Raw genomic sequence first — 18,135 nt, forward strand, 5'->3', positions numbered from 1 at the left:
TTCTAAACCAAAGAAACTGGCTGTATGCTAGGTGACAACCAACTGCTTATGCATTCTTGTTTTTCAAAAGGAACCCTATATATGAAGTAGAATGTTCTCATGATCGAACATGGAGTAATAGCTGACCAGCCAATTCTAGGCTTGCCACTTTAATCAAGCAGTATTGTTCTGCTGCACCAGAAATTTTACACATATTTAGGGCAGACTGATACACTTCTCCCATATAACACTTCTCCCATATAACACTAGGGAACAGGTTGCCTCCACTTTTGATTGTTAAAATAATGGCCACCATAAATCTTTATTTGCCCTTTCAAATGCTAGCTATTAAACAGCCAGAAAGATCATTTGGGAGGGGGAAGGTGTGTTTTATAACCTTTAATATTTCTTCTGTTACTACTCTACTGACCGTTGCCGAGTTACAGTGCTTCCAATCTGTTCTGGATCTGAAGTATAGGAGTCTGAACTGCTGTAACCATCTGCTGGTAAAATGAAAGTACAAAATTTCATTTTCATTTTTGTAGTGTTAATTTATCAAAATTTAATTATGCTAAAAACAGCAACAGGTTATATTACCTAAGCAGCAATAGAAAAGATTTCAAGTCCAAAAAAGAAATATGTACCTTACTGTTGTACTTCCCTGTACGATACCATCTGGGCAGGATTCTAAACCCTGAGTCAAAGTAACTGAAAGTCCCCAAAGAAATTAACAGTAATACAGTCATTGGCAGAAAAAAGACAATGCCAACTATGTGAACTAGTTGGTGTATTTTGTTTTTAAAAGATTGAGTAAGACCTAAGAATCAGACTTATCACTTCAGAACCTTTTAAAATACATCACAAGACAAAAACAAGCAGTTAACGAGTAGAGATTCCTCTATTTTGTGAACAATTTTTGCAGGATGGAGGCCTTGAAGCAGAATTCCTTCTTAGAGGCCAAATCAATCAAAACCTTTGTAAGACATATAGAGATCAGTACCATGTAACTGCCCTGACACGTATCTGAGCAGGGCAGCAGCTATGTCTTGGACTGAATGAACTTTGACATGGGTTTCCAGCTTTAGGCTAGCCAATTTGCAGCCATGTGAGATGCAACCACAGAAATATTTAGATACAATCCTCTTACGTGATAGTACTGCCTTGGGAATTTGTCAAGTTGGGTTGACTGTTAGGATCTAAGTAGCTCAGAGTAGAACCACTAAAAACTTCTCAAGCAGACAGAAAGGCTCTCACACGTGAATGTGGAGGTGGAACAAACTGGCAAAACTGGCTCATTAAGGTGGAATTCCATCACCATCTTGAGGGGAATCTCAGATGAGCCCATACCACGGCTTCATTCTGGGGAAGCATGGTTTAGTCGATAATCACTACAGCATGAGACTCGCTATGACCTGAGGTTATTGCAGTCAGAAAAGTGGATGCCCATCTAAGAAAACTGAGTCTCAGATAATGAAGTCTCCTTTTGAGTTAGTTAGTATCTTTGGCAGAATATATTAATCTCTTATGACACAAAGGGCTTCCAAAAAAGAGTCAATACCACAAGAACCTGAAAAGAAGGTGATACAGTGACACTGGTTCATGAGATGCCAAAGTAACTGACAAATGCAGTTGGATGAAGTTAGTCTAAATTAATCTCATAGGTCAAGAAGCTGGTGAAGAACAGGTAAAGAGATCCACAATGTCCTGTTTATAGCTCAAATCTTTTTCCATCTACCATTTAAAGCATCAGTATTAATTTAGAAGAGTTCATGCATATCTAGAATTTCTCTGGCCAAAAAACCAATTTGGGTCCCTGAGATCCATGACACACAGAAGTTTCCTCATCTTTAATTATCAGGAAGCATGTAGAATAAAATCCCACCTATCTCATTGGCATGGGTCTGGATTTCCTATAGTATCTTTCACGAATAAGAGTAAGTTAAAAAGCATTCTTGGCTGAGTAACAGGATGGATTCAATAGGACTTTAAGAAAACCTAATGTTTTGGCTCTACAGAATATGTTTAGGCCCCACATTATATCCAAGACCTCTGGAGCTCAGGACAAAAGGTTACAGTATAGCTCCAAAAAACAGGAGTTCCTGGCAAACTCTGGCTAGTAATATATTCTAGAACCCTTAAAAATGTTCATTGAAAGGAAAATTAAAACCTTTATATTGCTGCTAATATGGAGGCAGAGTGCCCTGAGCACCCTAGAAGTCAGCTTTACCATCTCTTAGTAAAGGATGGTAAATCTCTCTGGGCAAGAAACTGGCTTTATCACTCCAACAGAAAGTTACTGGACTTTTTTGTAATAGGATGGTTTCTTCTAAATATGTTTGGATAAGGCAATTTGGGCATTATACAATTAATTGCAACAGTACTTCACTTCCCTTCCCTTGATGACACTGGAGGAGCGTGAGTAACTCCTGCAAGGATGGGGAAACAACTCTGCAAAAGTCCTCTCTTGCACATTGTTCAGAATTTAGATTTTTTCCTAATTCTGTCAGTAATGCTAGTTTTCTACTGGTCTGAGTAAAACTTTCTAAAAGGGAAGTACTGCAGGAGTGTATTCCCAGAGAGAGAACAACTTTATTTTCAGGTAGGTAACAGCCAGTTCAGGGAGGAAAGAAGCTGCGTTCTAGAGGTCTGTTTACTAGGTGCAGATCACCAGCTTCTTCATAACCAACCATCCCATTCCCCAGTGTATTCCAGCATATCCTGGGATGGCAGTCTGGTCTGCAAATCTTCTATGTCTCCTACATCTGATGATTCTAGAATTTCTTAAAGCCAATAGCAAAAGCCTACATGATTTAACCAGAATTTAACCTAATTTAAATAAGTAATGGATTCAAAATTTCTTACTGAAAGGTTCTCTCATGCAGCACTGCTTAGCATTTTTTTTTTTTTTATAAAACCTGGAAAAAAGAATTTTCTCCTTGCTCCAAATATTACTTGCGTTCACTTCTTCTCATGCAGTGACTCTGCAATTCCAGCTCCAGAGGAGTTCAAGTAGCTAGGCAGACTGCAAGCCAACCTCTTCTCCAGCTACTGCTTTCTAAAGAAAGGGTTTATCCTCTTCCCCCTCTACAATCAAGTAACCTGTGCAGAGAGAGAAGACCAAGTAATGGTAGTGTCTAAAGATCTTTTCACTTATTATTTGTTGGGAAATTTCATCCCTTCCTCTTGAATGTGGACTTGGTCACAGTGATCCAAGCACTTATTACTTCCAGACAGGATTACTGAAATTCACTGTATTTGAAGCTGAATGTGAAAATGCACAAGAACCTCCATGGTCTAGGCTTCCGTGAGCACATCAGACCCTTGCTTGAGTCCCTCCACAGGCTCCCAGTCATTTTCAGATACTAGTTTAAGGTCTTGGTTCTGATCTTCAAAGGTTATGGTTCAAGCCCCAGATACATTAAAGACTGAATCTGATCTGTGAATCACCGAGATAGTTGCACTCCCTCTAGGGAAATGCAGACCACAAAGCCCAGAAGGAAGCACCTGAGAGCTAAGAGCAAAGCACTCTCAGTCAAGGAGATCTGGCTATGAAACAAGCTTCCAAAGACAGATAAGTCCCATCCGATTGTCCATAGGAAACTGCAGAATTTTCCTCTTAGAACAAATCTACCTACTACAGCAAGAATAGTACTTCCTTCTACCCAAATGACTCCCTCCTCGCTCCCTGCCCAAAAAGCCACCATACAAATGAACCAAAAACTAAACAAAATGAAGTCCTCAAGAATTTTTAAACTGAAAAGGGAGACAAGCTACTGGCTCCACCAAGTTCACTAGGGACCTTGCTATTGATTTCATATGCAAGGTGCTCAGAGACTATGGTGATGGGCAGCTGTATAAAATTATCAGAAAGGAATAAGGTAACCTTCCTGGACTACCTGATTCCCCTCCTCATCCGTTAGTCCATGATGAGGAAAAAATCCTTAAAGAGACCCTCTCACATTTTGTGTGTCACAGTATTAGAGACCGTCAGTTCCATGGCATTAACTGGTTTCTTGAGGTATACAGATTAGAATAACCTTCCAAATTATTTTCTGTATGTAATTGTTTGTAATAGCATTTTGCAATTTCTCCTGGGAAAGGCATAGGCTTCCAGTGTTTGAGAAGGGTCTTGGATTTGAGACAGACAACTTCAGCAGAACATCAGGCCACTAACTGAAGAGGAATGTGACCTCTATTTTCTTTTATTCCACTACCCTCTTCTGTTACAGGAAGAATTCTTCCTGGTATATCCAGAGTTGCAAGACCTTTTACTTCTATTAAGGCCCTGTAGAATGCTAGAATTTCTCTCCCCGCATAATGATTTCCACCACTTTCAGATTTGTCCAGTAGGCAGCCACGCACTGATTTGGGCTGAGGATACCGATCTTTTGGCTTGTGTTTTGGTCTTCCACAAACAGAATCTCAGATACAGCCTTGTAACTGATATCAATGCCTTTAAGCCCTTGAGGGGAAAAATAGAATGCATTCATACAGGTTTGCCACAAAATAGAGACAGTTGATCTTGTTCACAATATTTTCGACATTTTATCATCTTGAACTTGGATTAAATCAGTGTTTAATTTCTTCCGTCAAGCTAGCATAGACTAGCTAAGAACATGGACAAAAGGAAAGGCTTGACTCTTACTTCCACTTCAGAAACATCTGTTTTGCAGATTTAATGATTTCTGAGGGAAATTCACCCTTGGTAGGAAGTACTCTAAACTTAGAAGTGGCTGCAAGAGATTTTTAAGCATTCACTTTACTGAAACTCATGTAACTGCACTATTTTGGCTGGGAAATACCAATATTTATTAAATTATATCCTCCACAAATGGATTTAGAAGCAAAGTGGAGTCTCTTTTTGGTTAGCGGTAAGAAGCTACTTCCTTATTAATATCCTCTTATCTAAACTGAGCCTGAAGAAAGCAGCTGACCTTTCTGTCCATAGGGCGAAATTAACAGCCTTCCATATGATGCTAGGTCAGATTTTTGGAGTTGGATAATTCTCCTTGTATAGGGGATCATGGTGCATAAATACTTCTTCCATTTCTCACGTATTTGCTTTCCTTTTTATATTTTTTTTTTGGAAACTTCTGGACAAGAGAAGTCAACAGGTGCCTTCATTTCCTCACCACCTGCACCTTGTCCATATCATGGCTTGAGAAAACATCTCCGCTCAATGACCTTTGACTTGCCTACATTTACCCAGTAGGGCAGAAGACTACACAACAGTACAAGAGGGGTTGCTGGCAGATTGCTGAAATAAAATATATACAGGCTAGCGTGATGAGAATTATAGAATTAGAAGAGGCATGGCATTTGCCTTCTCCTGTTTAGTGGCTGCAGGCTCCTGCCTTCTTTTCCACACTATTACTTTTGTCTCACTTGTCTGCAGGGCCAGACTGCTCTAACAAGGAGTGAGAACCAGAAAGAGCCCTTTCAGAATTCAGGCCCTGAATGGAGCAGCAGTCTCCTACTACAAGATAGCATGTCATTGTACATTTTCTCCACCATATTGGAAGACTTCTGAGTAAGGTCTGGGCACTCTGCACCAGGAAAAGGGACAGGGAAAGAGAGAAGGGGCCCAAAAAAGTGACCCAGAAAGAAAACTATACCACTGAAATAGAGTTCAAGAGTAAGGGAAATGCTGTTGAAAAAAGGGATCTATTGACGGCCTTATACGGCTGCTGCAGAATGTTCTGCCAACTGATGCCATGTGATAGTTTTAAGCTACCCCCATACTTCATGACAAAGGATCCAAGAGGACTAATGTCAGGTATTGATTTCTACTGAAGGAAATTATACAATATAATGAACAAAGTGAATGGAAAACAGTTTCAGGAATAAAAACCAGAGATTAGATACTTTAGACTAAGATCTGATTTGTGACTAGTCTGTGTGATTACATAGAACAGGCTAATTAAATCTGTACAGTACAATATATATATTTGTGTAGAGAATATTAAAAACCAAATTACTGCAACCAGGGTAAACAGAGGGTTGACAAATTAACTGTACCTAGAAAAAATGTCAAAAGTCAATCACAAGGAATTGTGGTATTTGGCTCACAATTTTTCAAAGGAACTGAAACAGTGACAGAAGATGCCTCCACTCCCTTTGGTATACAACAGTTTTCTAATCTTCAGAAAATATGTTGCTATTTGGTTTTGAGACAAGAGTGGGATCAAGCTTTACTTAAAGCTATTTCTGCTGGAGATAAAGAATAGTGCAGCCAGTTTACATTTCTGGGATTATGGCTGAGAACAGGAAAATAGTTAATTTCTTACCAGATTTTGGATTAGATCCTCAAATGGCATAAATTGGCATACTTCCAATGAAGGAGCCAGAGAAGCTATACCTATTTTTATCTGCTATTACCTATCTCTTTATCTTTTTTTAAGATGGGAAGATACTTCCTAAGTCAAAATACTATGCTGGACATTTGTTTTACTAAGTTTCTTGCTTTTCAGAAACAGTTTGTGCTCTTATTAGCTGGAGAGATCAAGAACAATAATTCAGGTTGACATTCCTTTGAAGTGTGATAAATGGGTTAAAACAGTGGTAACCAACCTAATTACACAGGAGAGCCACATAAACCTAAGCACAACCTTGTGTGAGCCAAACAGATTCTACATACTTTTGTGAAGATGAAAATGATGTAAACATAACAAAACACTAATGAATCAGCCGTTAGTATACTGTGTTGAAGCAGGTCATGGGTCTTATGAAATGCTCTGGTGGGTCTTGTTCAGCCCGTGGGCCATAGGTTAGGCACCACTGGGTTAAAAGATACTTTGATACTTACCAACTGTATTTCCAGCTACAAATTTTGATGAACTCATATTATTTTCTTCTGAGAGGTCAGGTGGTTTCACAAGTAGAGGGCTAGTGGGATTAGCAAGATCTAGGTGAAAAAAAAATTATTGCTATTCTTTTTATGTAAGATTAAGTGATATACAAAATACACTGAAACTATCCTTCTCCTCAGAGGCCAAGTCTTCATTAATGAAAGTTCAGCCCTAAACCAAAATTTTGCACTTGACTGGAATTTTAGAGATGGGTAAACTACAATGATACTATCCACACCACTATAATTTTAAACACAAACTATTAAATTCATAAATAAAAATTAAACTTTGAAACTTTACATTTCAATATTGGTATATAATTGCACCGGTTAATAGGCATATATCTAATAACTTTTCCATACATATAATCTTATAAAACATTCATTTCTTATGTCAGTCAGTGGTGAAATGCCTGAGTGTATGTATCCTTACATGCTTTCAGACATTTGTTTTGTCCTTCTATGTAATATTGTAAAATTACAGTCAAGTTTATAAAATATTGCAGTTTTAGGTTTTAAGTTAACAATATGGGTCCCATTGTGCTAGGCGCTATACAAACATGACATAAGCAAGTCCCTGCAATAGATCGCCTACCTTGATTATATACTCTTTGGGGCAGGGGCCATTTGTTATAGATCTACGCGGTGCCTAGCAAAATGGGGCCATGTCCTCTAGGCACTACCATAATAATGTACATTGGTATAAGACATGACATCAGACAAGTATGCCTTTAAGAAAAAACAAAAAAAACAAACAAACAATGCCCTTGTCAAAAGTTCTAAATGAATCTAAAATAAAATCTAAATTGATATATTCACTGATGCACATCAAAAAAACCCTCACTTTACTTCCCCACTCTTCTGAAAATCATAGGACAGTAGGCTCTGCAACATGCTCTGGAGGTCAATAAATTCATTATATGTCAGACCCAAAGGAGAAGCAAATTCCAGACTAAAGGGTCTTCCCCTACAGACTATTAATTCAAGCGCCTCATATGATCACAAACCCCAGAGTGCAGCAAAAAGAAGTGATCTCAGATACACAAGACCCAAACCACAATGGGTTTTACAGTTAAAGCTTAATAACCTGAACTGCATTTGGAAACAAATGGGATGTCAATCAATTTATGATTCACTGGTGAAGTGCACCCCATATAAAGAGTACTGGTAAACAATCTGGCAATTGCTATCTGTACTAAATGCAGTTTCCAAGTGGTGTGCAAATGAAGCCCTATGTAGAGTGTGAATAGGGTGTGAACAGGTATGAGTAAATTGGCAAAACTTGCACCATAAAGGCATGTTTCATCTCCCTTGACAAATGCAAAAGGAACATGCTCTTGGCTACTGACGCTATCTGGAAATCTCTAGAATTTACAGTGTTAGCACATTATAGGAGCCCATGCGCCTCACCCAGCAAAAAAAATGAAGGTTAGACACTGGGCAATAATATGGCAAGATTGTCAGAATCAAGAGATGTTGGAGAATGGGCATAGAAATAAGTTGAGGAAGACTAGCAGGTTTCAAATGGATGAGATGAAAGCCTCCAGCAGTAACAGACCAAATCTCTATTTTACTAAATAGAACTGACCAGACTAAGTATCAAGTCATAGTCCAAAGCTCCTCAAGCACCTCAAGAACTTGAGCATGCAAATCTGGGAAAGTTCTCCCACTCCTGACACAGATCTGCATATTGATGCTTCCAATCTACTCCAAACAATCTTATCGTAGAAGCAGATGGAGAAATTCTCACAGCAACAATAAACCCTCTAAATCATTGTGTCAGAATGCTCCTCTAATTCATGAGGTTCTCCACCACTTGGAATAGTTATACTGGTTGCAGCCCCTGATACTATTGTCTAAGTGCAAGGACACAAGGCAGAATTGTTATGCAAGAAAATCGAGCTCTAAAAGTCATCACCACGTAAGTATTCAGTAAGATGTTATACGAACACAGCAGCTGCTTTCATAATTAGCACAAGACTATAGCTTACCACTTCCAGTTCTTTTAAGTTCCATTTCCTGCATGTGGATTTTGCTTGGAGTCATTCGAATGGGAACTGGGTGAACAATAGCAGTATCCTGCAGAGAAGGAAGAAAAGTTTTTATGTTTGCTTTAAAATGATTCTGTTAAGAGCTGCTTTTGACTGCATTCAGTTGCAGTTCCCAAGCTTATATTCATAAGCAAACATTTTTACTGAGTTCCTATGAACTTGATACTATGGTGATCGGTGGCAATATAAAACCCTGAGATAGAACAGGTTTCAGAGGGGTAGCGTGTTAGTCTGTATCAGCAAAAACAATGAGGAGTCCTTGTGGCACCTTAGAGACTAACAAATTTATTTGGGTACAAGCATCTGATGAAGTGGGTTACAGCCCACGAAAGCTTATGCCCAAATAAATTTGTTAGTCTCCAAGGTGCCACAAGGACTCCTCGTGGTTTCTTTCTTTTTTTTTGGGAGGGGGGGGGAGGGGTGGGGAGAGAAAGAGATAGGACACTGTCCTTAACAAATATCCTTAAACTCTGTGCAAGTGTACAGGTATTTAGACTTCTCTACAGTGGTCTCCAAACTTTGGTCTCTACTTCATAGATATCTGCTGGTCACACTGTACTAGCTGTGTCTGTAGCTGCTAAGCTGCCTCAAAAGACAGCTAAATACCTTAAATACTTTCCATTATTACCTTTCCCTATAACCAAATGGCTTGGTTGCCACAGGTGTGTTGTATGTCCATGAAACATGAAATGTAGTCCACGCTATGAAATACTCTATTTCTTTTTAAGCTTAATATTAGGATCATTAGATGTAGACATTTCAGAGTGCTCCATGTACTTCTGATGCTTCAAAAATGTAAAATTAGAATATCCTGGAAACTCTTACGGCTTGACAGTCTAAAAATTCTACTGTACAGTAAAATTCACACTATTTCAAGGAGCCCATTAATATATTACAAGGCATGATGGAAGCTTGTGTTCTATTTTGCCTTTTTTAAGATACCCTTCAAGAGATGTCTAACATGCCACCAAAAGACAGAGATAGTGGCTCTAAATGTCAGCAACAGTTATCTATATGAAATACTTCTATGGCCACTGTCAGACGAAATGGGCTAAGACATGAAATGGGCTAAGCTCTATAAAGGGCTACCAGATTTCGCACTCATATCCCCACCAAAGCCAAGCTCTGCACTCAAGAGTGCTCAACTCCCACTGAAGGCAATGGCAAATATGCATATGTATCTGGGAGGAGAACAGTCTTAAATTTAAAACTGCTCTTGAAAATTAATGAAAGCAAAAATTAACACGCTTTAAACTGTGTTTCAGTTAGCTCATTTTCACAAGGCCGAGTACATGTATATAACATGAGTAATTTCTACATTGTTTAAACTAACCTGCCCAGTACTGGGAAGATAAAAAGTTTAAATGTATACTGCAAATGTAAACAGAACACTTCCTTACCACAGTTCAACCACCACTATGAACATTAAAAGATCTTTAGGCATGAACATGGTTTGAGAGGATATCATGCTTTCTATGGAAGTTTTTATATACAGATCAGTCTTCTATTGTAGCTATCAACCGTCCTTCTGAATGTTCCATATGTACTCTGAAGTATGGCTATTACAAAAATCTTGTGTAATTTAAATTTAGAATAGCTTGATATAATGTTGCCCAACTTAGTTAAGGGAATGTCAGTGACAAAAGGCAAGTTTTATTTTTTACTGATGTATTTGAAAAGGCAATGTCAGCTTTCCCAAACCCAAACTATAAATTTAGTATTACTCCTCCCTTCCTTATTCCTCATATGTAAGCTCCCTGGCCCCTTTTTTTTTTTCGTTTTGGCCCAGCAAGCGGTTCTCCTACAGCAAAGAGGGTTTTGAAGAAAGTTAATTTTGTGATTGCTCTTTAGTCAGTCACTAAGGGATGTTCCAGATAACTGACTCCCTGGTTCTGAAAGGCAGGAGAAAGCCACATCAAGTTTCAGTATTTTAAACGCTGTGCTGTGGTGTCGTTGTCCAAGATTTCTGTGATACGAACACTAACTTGGATTTGCTGGTATTTGGTCTTCTGGTAGCAGAATATATGTACAAAATTAAATTGGTTTCATCTTGCCTCAAGATTCAAGTAGTTATGTTAGCAATAAAACTAAGCTTCATAGCTGCCTAATATTCTATAACAATCTACTTTTCCAAGCAGTGTTACTGCTTTATACTGCTTGTTACATTTCAAGTCAAGTATATGTCAAGACTTTAAGAAGGTGATTAAGCCAATATTTAATAGACACAATATAGAAAAATCAATCTGTTAAATGATCCACAGGACAGAAAAAATATATTCCCCATCTCAGTTGATTCCTTGTCATTTTTGCTAATTATTGCTAAAAATAAGTTACTGACTACAATGCAAGTTGAACAAAGCAATGCAATAGCTACAGTTCTCGATTAGTTAAGCATTTCCTAATAAGTATACTGTAAGAAATGGAGGCATTTAATAGTTGTAAAGTGATTTAACATTCTTCCATGAAGGAGTAATTAGCTTTAGATAAGTTATGTTTACCCTGAGCAATAGGGATAAGTACATAAGAACGGCCATATTCGGTTAGACGAATGGCCCATCTAGCCCAGTATCCTATTTTCTGACAAAGGCCAATGCCAGATGTTTCAGAGGGAATGAACAGAACACGTAATCATCAAGTAATCCATCCCCAGTCACCCATCCCCATCTTCTGGCAAACAGAGACTAGGTATATTTCAGAGCATGGTTTTGCATCCCTGCCCATCCTAGCTAATAACCATTGATGGACCTATCCTCCATGAACTTATCTAGTTCTTTTTTGAACCCCGTTACAGTCTTGGCCTTCACAACATCCTCTAGTAAAGAGTTCCCACAGGATGACTGTGCGTTGTGTAAAGAAATATACAGACAAAGAAGGCATGTGTGTTTACATTAAGTTGTAAGGCAGATGTTTTAATTTGATTTTTTTAAATCACACATTTGAGGGAAGCTTTTGGACTAAGTTTTTTGGGATAGAAACTATTTATACAGTGCCTACCACAGCGGAGCTCTGACTGTGGCTGGGAAAGCTAGATGCTACTGTAATACAAATATATCAGCAACAATGGTATTAACTCAGACTTACAGAGTTATTAAATTTTTAAAAATAATTTATATAATCTAAGATTTTATGAAATTAAATAAATTTACTACAGTAAGATATGTACTGGCCCCTACACCTAGTAAGGTGTTAACTATTAATCACTATTCACTGCACTTCTGCAGAGTTTCTAATGCTGCAATTAGCGCAGTTGTATTATTGCTAGAGTAACTTGATAGCAGTATTATGTATGACTATGAAGTACCACACCAATTTTGGAATACAACAAGAACATGAAGTTTTATATGGATGTTCAGATAAACTGTATAACTCAGTTATGAGTCTTTATGTGCACAACATCAACAAGGCATAAACAGAAGAGAGCTATGCTGAAATCCAAGTTTGGGTGACATAGCTGTAAGATTTAATAAGATTATTGGTTCACTGGGGCTCTATTGATTATATTTTGTTTACATTCAAAAAGTCTTAAATAAAGCATAATAAAATGTACACATCCATCAGTGTCACAAATCATTTCCTTACACAGATTTGATAGCACTTTTATTGCATCAAAATCAAGAAAAACATTGGCTGTACTCAGCTATTAAGAGTGAATGGAAAAAAAGGAAATCTCTCTTCCCATCATACACAGACGAAATTAATAAGCCTGCCACCAGTCCCAACCAAGCAAGAATCATGCATAATAGCTAAAAACACAATGTATGGAAATTCAGTGTTAATAAAATTAATTTCAAACAAGCAAGCTAAGTGATTGACTTACAGGATCAGCTGGTGCAATGTTAGAATCAAATTGGGTCAGAGTTTGTGAGCTTGAAGAGCGTTCACTAAATGTCTCCCACTGCTGAACAGACAGAGGAGAGACAAGTCAGCATAATGAGAAAGATGAGTAAAAGATCACTGGAGAAGAAATTTAGCATAGTAGTTCAGAGGTTGCACTGGAGGGTGTTTGTGTATCATATTGGCTTGACTTGGAACAAACAACATACATTAAGGGACTATTTCACAGTTTCAATATGACATTGATATACAACCAAAAGTATTACCTTTCTCTAAAGTTTTGATCAGAATTGTGTGCACCACACTGAAAATGTAGATATGCACACAATTTAGAAGCTTTTTATGTGAAAGAAATATGCAAACTGTTGATATACATACAAGATAGAGAAATGGTTAAAACATTCAGATTCTGTAAAAACAGAAGTGGTGCCACATCTTGTACATATTCATAACTATAAATCCTATGCAGAGGCTTCTCATGTTTATATACTGGCAAAACCAAAAAAGTGTTTAACATTTAGTGTTTCTAGCACTCTCACAAAAGTCAGCTGACATACTGAATTGAGCATAGAATATTCTAATTAAAACAATCCTTTGACTTGCCAGTGAACCCCCTGAGAAATGATTCTACTCTGCATGAGCACCTTTTATTTTTTTTTTTTTTACAAAAGTGCATAAGTTTTTAAATTATAACAAACAATGCAAGCAATTAAAGAGTTCAAACACATTTGAGTTTATCAACCAACAACAAGTCAACCTCTGATCAGTTCTACAACATATGGGCCATGCTATATTACAATACATATTTGCCAAACAAGGTCCTCATGCTTGGAAAAAAAAATGCAGCAGCAACCGGAGCAATTGAGAATCAAAGATAAGATTACTCTTTGCAAGAAGAATGCTGAATGAGTTACATATCTTGTAATTAGTAGAATGGCGAGTAAATATTAGTCAAATTTCATTTCAAACACCGGATCAGAAGCTTTTTGGGATAAACGTACAGTAAAGATTTATTTTTTACCAAATGGTGTTAGTATCCACATTGAAATAATATATTCCATTGTCCAATTCCTACAAAAATGGAACATTTCCAGAATATACAGAAAAGAAAATAGTATTTAAAGAGTTGAGCCCAACCATACTCATGCATTGCCTAACACCCAGCCATTATTTAGGGATTTGTCTGCAAATGGAGCTATTCAGGAACAACTCCAAGTGTAGAAACATTTATTGCGGAATAAGTGTGTTAGGTTCCTCTGTATCTTAACCCACTTTAAAAGTAATCAAGCAAAACAGGAGCAAGACACACTTATTCTGAAATAACTGTCCAAACATGGAGATATTCAGGAATAGTCATTTTTGGACAGCTATTCCTTAATAACTCCATGTATAGATAAGCCCTTATACTCCAAACTTCAACTTTCAATTTATAGGAATAATCCATTTGAGACATATTACGCCAGTATTTTATGAGCAATTAAGACTCGAAGTATCTATGTTACAACCTAAAGCAATGCTAGTTCTTCCATCTCTTATGGACATATACCGACATATCAAATATGGGTATTAGCACAGATATACCTGTATGCTGAACCATAAGATCCTACGTTAGATTGCTCACCTTATAATTATACTTCCTGAAAGACATAGTGCATGACACTCATTCTTGGATCTCAGCTCCCAAGTGCCAGACAGGCAGAACTCCTTAGGGTATTAATGTTTTGTTTTTATCTCTGAGCACAGAAGAATGTGGGTTTGTCTACACTTACTGGGGGATCCACGTGTGGCGATCAAGGCATCGGTGGTCGATTTAGCAGGGCTAGTGAAGATCCGCTAAACTGACCGCAGATTGCTCTCCCATCGACTTCAGTACTCCACTGGATTGAGAAGAGTAAGGGAAATTGATTGGAGAGTGTCTCCCATTGAGATCGCATAGCGTGGATCCCGTGGTAAGCAGATCTAAGCTACCTCGACTTGAGTTACACTATTCATGCAACTCAAATTGCGTAGCTTAGATCAACTTTTGCCTGCAGTGTAGACAAGGCCTCAGCCATTCCGACCCCATTGGAATAATGCTCAAAGTCAACACACCTTGCTTAAAGCACAAATTCTATGGGCAATCCCATCACTATAGGATCCTATATAAAGAGCTGTTGGATCCTACTTCAAATTGTGTCCACTCCTACCAGAACCTCTAAGAACCTTTTTACGTCAAGAGTATGGAAAAAGACCTCAAGGAGATGGAAATGCAGTAGGCATGGGAAGAATGTTGGCAATACAATAGACTCAGTAAGGTGGAATTCCAACATCAACTTGGAGACGGCTGAGTCCACAACCGTATGAAACACCCCAGAAGGTAGGCCATTAGCGCCTGAAGCTCACTCTACAATATGAAGTCATTACCACCAAGAAAATGCCTTTATATAAGGAACCTGGGTTCACATCTACCAACTGGCTTAAAAGAGAACCTGTGTCAGCTTTGTCAAGAATATATGAAGATCCTGACACCAGCAGCTTCTCAATAAAGTGTTGCAAAAGGATCTTTCAAATGATCTATTTAAGACTAGTTTATAAAAGGCTGAAAGGGCAGCCAAATGAACATAGCTAGAGCACAGAGGCCATGTCTACATTGGGACACTGAGGAAAATTAATCCAAAATTAACTAAAGGTGTGAATCTAAAGTGGATTAAACTGCATAAAATTTGTGTTGAAACTCTCATTCAGACTTAAAGTGGCCTTAATTTAGGTTAGTTAATTTTGTTTCTTTATTCAAAAATGTAAAGTTTAATCCACTTTAGATTCACACCTTTAGTTAATTTGGATTGAACTTCTTGAGTATCCTAGTACAGACAATCACATTTTGACTGTTGAAGTATTTTGCATAGGCCAAATGAAGTTGTTCATGTGGGCCCATTTGTACCCCACTGCAAATGTTTTTTCACTTAACTGCAATTTCTTCTTACAGATGGGTTCTGAAGCCACGAGAGGCCTTTAGATGGTACTTTTGAGACACCATAATGCAAAATAATGCACACTGGAAAACATAATCCTAACTATACATACACAATCATGAGGTTTAAATTAGCTGTTACCACTCAAGAAAGATCTTGAAGTCATTGTGGATAGTTCTCTGAAATCATCCACTCAACGTGCAGTGGCAGTCAAGAAAGCGAACAGAACGTTGTGAATCATCAAGAAAGGGATAGATAATAAGACAGAAAATATCATATTGCCTCCATGGTATGCCCACACCTTGAATACTGCGTGCAGAAGTGGTCGCCCCATCTCAAAAAAGATATATTGGAATTGGAAAAGGTTCAGAAAAGGGCAACAAAAGTGATTACAGGATAGAACAGCTTCTGTATGAGGAGAGACTAATAAGTCTGGGACTTTTCAGCTTGGAAAACAGGCAACTAAGTGGGGGGATATGATAGAGGTCTATAAAATCATGAGTAGTATAGAGAAAGTAAATAAGGAAGTGTTATTTACTCCTTCTCATAATACAAGAACAAGGGGCCACCAAATGAAATTAATAGGTAGCAGGTTTAAAACAAACAAGTATTTTTTCACACAATGCACTGTCAACCTCTGGAAAACTGCTTGCCTGAGGGTGTTGTGAAGGCCAATACTATAACGGGGTTCAAAAGGGAGCTAGATAGATTTTTTGAAGTTAGGTCCATCAATGGCTATTAGCCAGAATGGGCAAGATTGGTGTCCCTAGCCCCTGTTTGCCAGAAGCTGGGATTGGGTGACAGGGCATGGATTACTTGATAACCTGTCTGTCCATTCCCTTTGGGGCACCTGCCATTGGCCACTGTCAGAGGACTGGATGCTGGGCTTGATGGACCTTTGGTCTGACCCAGTATGGCTGTTCTTATGTACCATGCCTGTAGAGCTCTAAACAGGGTAGGAGCCAATCTGTTCTGGAAAGGGCTCCTACACTGGAATAGAATGAGGTGTCCTGACTGGGAGCAATAATTGAGGGGAGAACCTCAGTCTGACAGAATGGGCTTTGACCGCTTGCAAATGAGTTAAGAATCATACTTGTCTGGTCAGTTTGGGGTTATTCAGATAACTTTTGTTCCTCCTGAACTTTGCTAGGACACTTGTTTCCACAGGAACTAACTGAAGGGCATAGAGGATCCTCCTTTTCCCAATGGAAAGAAAAAAATGTGACCAGTCAAATTGGACTCTTCTCCATACCAGAGGCAGAAGAATATTATCTTCTTGCTCATGTGAGAGGAAGAACTTCACCTCTTGTGTTTTCCATTAAAAGAAAATCTGATGCACCACTTCCTGAACTAGAAACCACTCAATGAGGATTTACCAGGATTGCCATCAGTCCATAAGAGTGTTCCTTTGCCACTTGATACATGGCAATGAGGAATGTCTTATTGGACAGAACTCACTCTTGCCCACATTTTAGTGGCCCAGGAAATGTGACCCAGTACCTTCCCACACATCTTGAGGAAAAATGGGATTAGATGACAGTAGGTGGAACAATTGATAAATTGCCCCGTTTGTTTGTTGCCTCTGAAGCATCTGGCATTGGTCACTGTCAGAAGACCCATGGCCGTTTTTAAGCTACATGTTTGATTGTTTAAACCAGAACCGCCTTTTGATTAACAGGTCTCCAAACATCTTTGATCTCATTTCTAGAAAATATCTCCTGTTCATGGAGAGAGAAAGTTTCCTGGGTGTGGAGTCACTCTGCATGGGCTTTCTAGACTGCTACTAAAGCAAACACAAACATGAAGGTATGTCATCTGGACACAGTCTCTGACCTCTGCTGGGATTTCAGAATCTACTAAGTTGTCTTCAGATGAAACATGCCATAGGTATTATGAAAACCTAAGTGGCCAGGAGATCCAACATTCATAACAGGTCTAAGTAGTTGCCTTCTGGCATCAAGCCATACTTAAGTGTTTGGCTCTGAGGGATTGTTTCTAGAAAAGCCAGAGTTGTTCCCCATAATGCCTTTGTACTCAAGGTACATATGTAGCCACATGTGACACCACTGAACAGCATTCCCATCACCCAGTTAGAAGATGCAATAACCTGCTCATCCATTAAATAATTGCCTCAGAATTCTCAAGGGATTGAGTATACAGTCAAAATCTTGAGACAGAAAAGGAAGTCACAAAAAATAAAACTTCAGAATGAATAAGTGCTCAGTCTGGGAGGAAAGTTTTGGATTTTCCAGAGCACCAAGCTAGAGGATAAAGACCTTTTAAAGCAACAAGTGAGAGGGAACCAACTTATCTGTTGAGTTAAAGAAGGAAGAAGCCAAAGTCCTTAATATCCAAAGTAAAGGTTAGACCATGGAACTGAAATTCATGAGATGTGCTGAGGCCAGTACCTCATGTGTATTCCCAAGCTAGCAGTGGTAAGTGCAGCAAAACAAGTATAAAAACAAGGATCCAA

The 18,135-nt window shown here is 38.4% G+C and overlaps 1 protein-coding gene across 14 annotated transcripts in view; it reads right to left on the reverse strand.

The window, feature by feature from the left end:
• Positions 1–18,135, reverse strand: part of REPS1 (RALBP1 associated Eps domain containing 1) — a 106,929-nt gene that overhangs the window by 15,393 nt on the left and 73,401 nt on the right. For 10 of the 14 annotated variants that reach the window (XM_073337465.2, XM_073337464.2, XM_073337462.2 and 7 more), the window contains 4 exons: positions 12,695–12,775; positions 8,818–8,905; positions 6,785–6,883; positions 410–482 (listed from right to left, as the gene is read on the reverse strand). In XM_073337465.2, coding sequence (XP_073193566.2) covers positions 410–482; positions 6,785–6,883; positions 8,818–8,905; positions 12,695–12,775 — 341 coding nt within the window. The remainder of the gene's footprint in view (positions 1–409; positions 483–6,784; positions 6,884–8,817; positions 8,906–12,694; positions 12,776–18,135) is intronic. The other 4 variants (XM_073337463.2, XM_073337470.2, XM_073337466.2 and 1 more) reach the window with 2 other exon arrangements.

This window comes from Lepidochelys kempii, chromosome 3 (assembly GCF_965140285.1).
Source record: "Lepidochelys kempii isolate rLepKem1 chromosome 3, rLepKem1.hap1, whole genome shotgun sequence".
Lineage (NCBI taxonomy): Eukaryota > Metazoa > Chordata > Testudines > Cheloniidae > Lepidochelys > Lepidochelys kempii.